This window comes from Acomys minous, assembly GCF_964271855.1.
Source record: "Acomys minous genome assembly, chromosome: 1".
NCBI classification, from domain to species: Eukaryota; Metazoa; Chordata; class Mammalia; order Rodentia; family Muridae; genus Acomys; species Acomys minous.
In genome coordinates this window covers 171047860-171053859 of record NC_140483.1, presented here as the reverse complement: position 1 = coordinate 171053859, position 6000 = coordinate 171047860, and the positions used below count along the sequence as shown (strand labels likewise).

At 40.3% G+C, this 6000-nt stretch overlaps 1 protein-coding gene across 1 annotated transcript in view; it reads right to left on the bottom strand.

Annotated features, from left to right (window-relative positions):
* Positions 1-689: 689 nt before the first annotated feature.
* Positions 690-6000, bottom strand: part of LURAP1L (leucine rich adaptor protein 1 like) — a 42586-nt gene continuing 37275 nt past the window's right edge. Inside the window, exon 2 of the mRNA XM_084767607.1 lies at positions 690-1429. Within this exon, the coding sequence (XP_084623733.1) occupies positions 1055-1429 (375 nt within the window). The 3' untranslated portion in view covers positions 690-1054. The remainder of the gene's footprint in view (positions 1430-6000) is intronic.

Here is a 6000-nt window from a genome sequence, read left to right as displayed (position 1 = left end):
TAAAGAAGTGATAGTAACGGGTGGCATGGGCTCGATTTAAAAAGGAAAAGAGAACTTTGCCAGATTGAGTTCATAGTCTGAAGCTGTGGTCTGAGAAAGCAACTTGCTTGTGCATAGCTTGTTCTAGGCAACTGTTGGGACTTAAAGTTGTTAGAATTTGCTCTTGTTGTCTCGTCTGTTGCTACGTGCCAACTTCATTCTTATTAAGGATAGTTTCCTAAGCGTGCTGCAGACATATGGTTATATAGTTCATTACCTTCTGTTTGAAATCCATCAGTCTTGGCTTGAAGGGTGTGTTCTCTCTGGAGTTACAATGAGTGCTCTTGAGTTTTAATATGATAAACAATCTGTGCTAAGAATTTCTTGGTTTGATTCCAGATTAAAACTAAACAAAACAGCCAATCAAACAGCCTTTACTAAACTGGAAGTAATAGTATACAGAAAATGGGAACTATTTGAGGAATAGTTGGCAAAGGGCTAGTTCCTGACTTCCTTACTCTGAATATGTGATTTAAAGAAAGAGCTTGGTGGTTCAAACTGGGAAACCAGGAGACATTACCTGGAAAATGCCCTGGTTTTGAAATAATGTATAATGTTAAAATACTTTATTTACTATGCAAACAATAAAATGTATTCATATCTTCTGACACATAGAAATCTCAAATTATTTAAGAACACAAAGAACAATAGGAAGTTATCAGACTTTGGTTTATTGTAAAATTTAGCAAAGTTTTTCATATAATCCCTGGTCCCTCGCTCTGAAAACAAAAGCAGAAACAATTATTGCTTATTCTTTCCCCTCTACTTTGTCTGTGCTACTGTGAGAGAAGGGAGAAAGATTATTACAATAAATAAAATAGAGATGTAACAGAGAAAAATAAATCAGTCTAGATGAGAAATATTAGGAGCAACAGAAATATGATTAAGCCATTTAAAAATAAGCCTCTTTAAAAAGGTTGCCTTATTAAAATAAATCACACCAAAAATATAGCAGCAGAGAAGAAGGATACATACAAGTTAATTGCACACAAGTCCCATGCAAAAAACTGGACCATTAGCCAAGGCAGTAGTACTCAGAATCCAACTTGGGATGCTTGTGCAGAGCCTGTGAGTCCTCTATGATGGAGCTGTCACTGAACTGATCCAAGTCCGAAGGGGTCTGATGACCTGGTACATCATCTGCCAAAGTGTCCAGGTAGCTCCCTACTGAGATGCCATCCAGCCCGTCACTGCCATCATGGAGACTGTTGTAGCTACCACGTAAGGAGGTACTCTGACTCTCCAGCAAGCTACAGAGGCTGCCACTGAGACTGCTGCCTCGGCTGGTTATGGTGGCCTTTTCCTCAATCATCCACTTGATGGACTCGATGCTCTCATTGATGAGGAGCAATTGGCGCATGAGCCTTACATCAGTGGCTCTGAGGTTAACCTGTGGCAGAGAAGAAGAGAAGAAAGACATGACGGTTATGCTATGTTCTAGAAAAACATCTCAAATTAGCTCATATTCTATGTACTGTAGCTCACAATTTTAAGTTTACAAGATAAAAGAAAATGCTCTTGTTTCACTCTCTTTGGAAATTGTTGACTCCTCGTAGAAGTCAGAATCAAGAACTCATTTCCTGACATGCACTGGGCTTCTAACCAGGCAATGAAATCTCCATTGTATTACCCATTCACGCTTTCTGAACACACCCATCAAATGGCAAGTTCTCTGTTAAAAAATGCATTCTTTTTCTGGATTAATCTATGACTTGTCTATGATAATATGGTGCTGAATGTAACAATCAGGAAAGTGAAGAAATGACGCAATCCTCATTAGTTTTATAGAAACCTCTGCTTATTAAATAACACACCAGGCCACATGAAAGAACAGCATCCACTAGAAAAATCTAATTACCCTGTACTACAGGCATTATCACTTTCTTCTTTTACAGAGAACTGAAATCCACAGGAAGAAAAAGTTAAGAATAAGTAGAGACCAACAATCCTTCTGACTGCATCTTGTAAAGAGAGCCAAACTTGGCAGCAGAGACCTGTCTGGCCACAAGAGGGCCTACTTACACTCATTACAGTTTTGAAAATAAATTCCCACTCTTCCACTTAGGATAGTAACCCCAAAAGCTGGCCATGCCAAATCTCTCTTTAAGACATAGGACTAATTCAGATATGTAAGCCTCTATACTTATTAAAAGCATTCATTCTTAAGCGACTCAAACCACAAAAAAGGAGTCTATTGTCATCAGAAATCTGCTTTCATCTCAAAGGACTTCCTGCTGAGGAGTTAATCCATAACTGAAGGTGAACTTTAGATTGAGTGAATGTGTGAACAAACGGGGCAGGATAAAATCTCTACCAGAGAGCAGCTGAGGTCAATGCTCTGTGAGTAAAGGACATCTGCCTCTGTGTTCTGGGATCAGCCCTAAGAGACAGCCAGTCAAGAGACACAGAGAAGAGGGCAGAGGAGACAGACAGAGAGACAGAGGAGAACGAAAAAAGGGCCACTCTAAAGTACAATTTTCAAGAAATAATGAAAATATAAATGGAAATACGAGAATTAACAAAGTACACTTTTTTAAAAAGCTTGAATTCACTCAGATATTAAAGCAACTTCTGCATCTTCTTCGCAAAAGCTTAAAGAATAGATCACACAGACAGTAACAGGTTAAAATTAGTTTCCTCTATTGTATTCTCAAGCAGAAAGGTATGAACTCAGTAAGTCTCCAACTGTTTGTTTATTTCTTATTATGCTACTTCAGTGACCATGAACTTGCAATGGCTATGACCAAGATGGAGGCTTTCTGAAAGTCTTTGTATTCAAACTCACCCACATACCTTATGAGTCATGAGGACAGAGTTCAGATTACAAGTAGTACAAATATTTATAAATATCAACAATGCACATAGGTCCATTGATGAACACAGAAAATCAGTGAGTTAAACTTCTACAAAATTCTTCAATAAGTCCTTGAAGCTGAAGAAATTTCCCATGCCATTACAGGCATGGGGAAAGATGAATATGATCATTTTCCAACCACTCCCCAGATGGACAATGGATGCCCATTTCCACATGCCTGCTTTGCCCAATGAAAACAGCCCAATTGGCTTGAGCTCTGAGCATCCACCAATGGACCAACACTACTCTTCATTTCTCCAAAGCCTCCTCATTCTTCCAGGTGGATTGTTCCCAAGTTACTGACTCTAGTCTCCTCTATCGATCCACAAAGCTTCTATAATACTTTACATTTCTATCTTACAATGTTGCTGAATTTTGTGCTGTTGCATACTGTGACTGATTTGTGATATATACGAAAAATATATGTATGTATATATTGGTCTTCTCAATTAAGTAATAAATCCCTTAAAGAAGCCTTTCTTACTGTTCTCCTAGATTATAAAGAAGTCTTCTATATGATATCATAAGCCCTTTAAAGAATTTTTGTCATATATTAAGATCTTTGACGTGTCAGCCCTTAATTTATTAGTAAACTCACACTTCCAGAAACTACCTCACTTGAGGGTTAATATGTACTATGAATACGTTTTTCTGTCGGCAATTTTGGTCTTGTATAGTAGTCGCATCTAACAGACTTTTTTTTTTAATTTTATTGAGCAATAAGAATGAAAAGGAAGTGGGATATGCAGGAACAAAAGCTTCCTTTGACCATGGGATTATTTAAGTAAGGAAATCTGTTTCTAAAAGCAAAACATTCAGTGGCTGTTGAGTCATGGTTGGGGAGGGGTGTGAAGGTAATGTGGGTAGAACCTGTTGATGCAGATAGTGATTATAGATCTAAGTGTCCTTCAGGACAGTAAACAGTGTCTGCTCAGTTGCTGAGTGTGCTGGTTTCTGTGACTGGCTGCTGGTCTGTTCTATGAGTTCTTGCCTGTCACTCGGGGCTTTCTTCCAGAACTAATGTGTGGTTATGATATTGATGAAGCCTGGGAAAATGAGCAATCCACCAAGAACTGAATCACACAATGTTTTTCCTGTCTCCAGTGGCTGCCCCACCTTTTTCATGCTGTGATTCATCTTAGTCCTTGTGATGGCTGCACCAAGAACAGAGTAGCTTTACCACAGTGGCAGGAACCTATGGTTCTCTCAGCTGGGGTTTATAAGCCCTGTAACTTTACTCTGAGGACACTGAGAGTTGGGACCCTCCTCGATCTCCGAGGCTCATTACCACAACCGTGGAGAAACTGTTCCTAATTAAACAAGCCCAGTCTTCAAGCCCAACTATACTGAGTTTTATGGTTACTGTTTCCTGCATAATATTTATGACTTGTTGGAATCGATTTGCGTATTACTTGCGCGTAAATGAGTTTACGAATACAAGAAACCTTGTCTTATCACCATTGCTTGCTAAAACCTAACAGAGTGCTTATCACACTCAGTCAAGGTCTGTACAATGACTGGATGCTAGTTATGCTCCAGATTGGATCCCTGGTCTGAAGCCAGGAGCATTGTGTGGGCTGGTGGTATAAAATGTGAAAGGATGAAGTCTTTTTATTAGTTTATTCATATTACATCTAAATTGTTATCCCATCCCTTGTATGCTCCCATTCCTCCCTCCCTCCCATTTTCTCCTTACTCCCCTCCCCTATGACTGTGACCGAGGGGGACTTCTTCCCCCTGTATTTGCTCAAAGGGTATCAAGTCTCTTCTTGGTAGCCTGCTATCCTTCCTCTGAGTGCCAGAATGGGGAAATAGAAGGATCCAGAGGGTCCTAGAAACCTACAAGAAGAACATTATGATGGGCAGATCTGGGCCCAGGGGTCCTGCTCAAACTATGGCACCAGCCAACGACAATACGTGCAGTAAACTTCGAACCCCTACCCAGATCTACCCAATGGACAGGACCTTCTCCACCGTTGAGTGTAGCATGGAGACTGACTTTCACATGAACTCTGGTGCCCCATATAGTCCTGTTTCTATTCATTCCCAGGAGTAACTGCTACAGTCTCTCCCTGGCTTAAATACACAGAGTATAAGATAACATCCCAAAGGGAAGCGGACTTCAAGCTGTGAGTCACAGCACACACACAGATTTTGTTTGCTCAGGGGTGGTAACTTGTTCTAGCACAGCCCAGGTGTTCTGTAAACACCCAGTGAAAGTAACTGAACCAAGAGACCAAACAAGTTCCACATCTCCTTCCCCAGTACAAGTGTTCGGACTGACTGATTCAAAGCCATGTCAGTATCCTCTCCTTCCGGCCTCACTCTCCACTCCCTGTTCCAATCTTTTCAATTCCTGCTGTGTGGTTGGCCTTTGTGCTGAGTCTCCCAACCTTCAGGTTTGTGCCAAAAGGCCTTTGGCCTCTGGGGAAAGTGCTGAAACTTCATGTCATCTCGGAAAGGTGATGGGCTAGGTTTATACAGTATTTAAAAATGAAGAATCCAGAAAGAGCAATGATTCCTAAAAACACATTTTCAAGATGTTTTCCCAAGCAATCCTTTTTAAAACCATTTTTAAAAATACATTTCTTTCTTTATTTATTTACTTATCTGTGCTGAGGGTGAGGGTGTACAGGTGTCCTAGATGTGAGTGCAAGTCATCTGAGAATCAGTTCTCTTACCACCATGTGGGTCTCAGGGATAAAAGTCTTGTCACTGGGCTTGGCAGAAAGCATATTTCCTGACATTGACCAGAACCATCTCACTGGCCCTACACAGTCCTTTTTGTATGAAGGAATGCAACAGCCATGAATTAGCAGGATGGAATCCGAGGAAGAATACAGTCAAATTTTCAATTAACCAAGGAATTGAGGAGGGTGGAGAGATGGTTCCATGACAGAGAGAACCGGCTGTTCTTCTACAGGGCTAGAGTTAAATTTCTAGCATCCACAGGATAACTTACAATCATCTCTAACTCTAATTCAAGGAGATGCAAAGGCACTAGGCCTATAAGTTATGCACAGATACACATGCAGGCAAAACTCCCACACACATAAACAAAACTAAGTGTTTTTTTAAATCAGAGCATTGATACTAAGGTGTTGCAT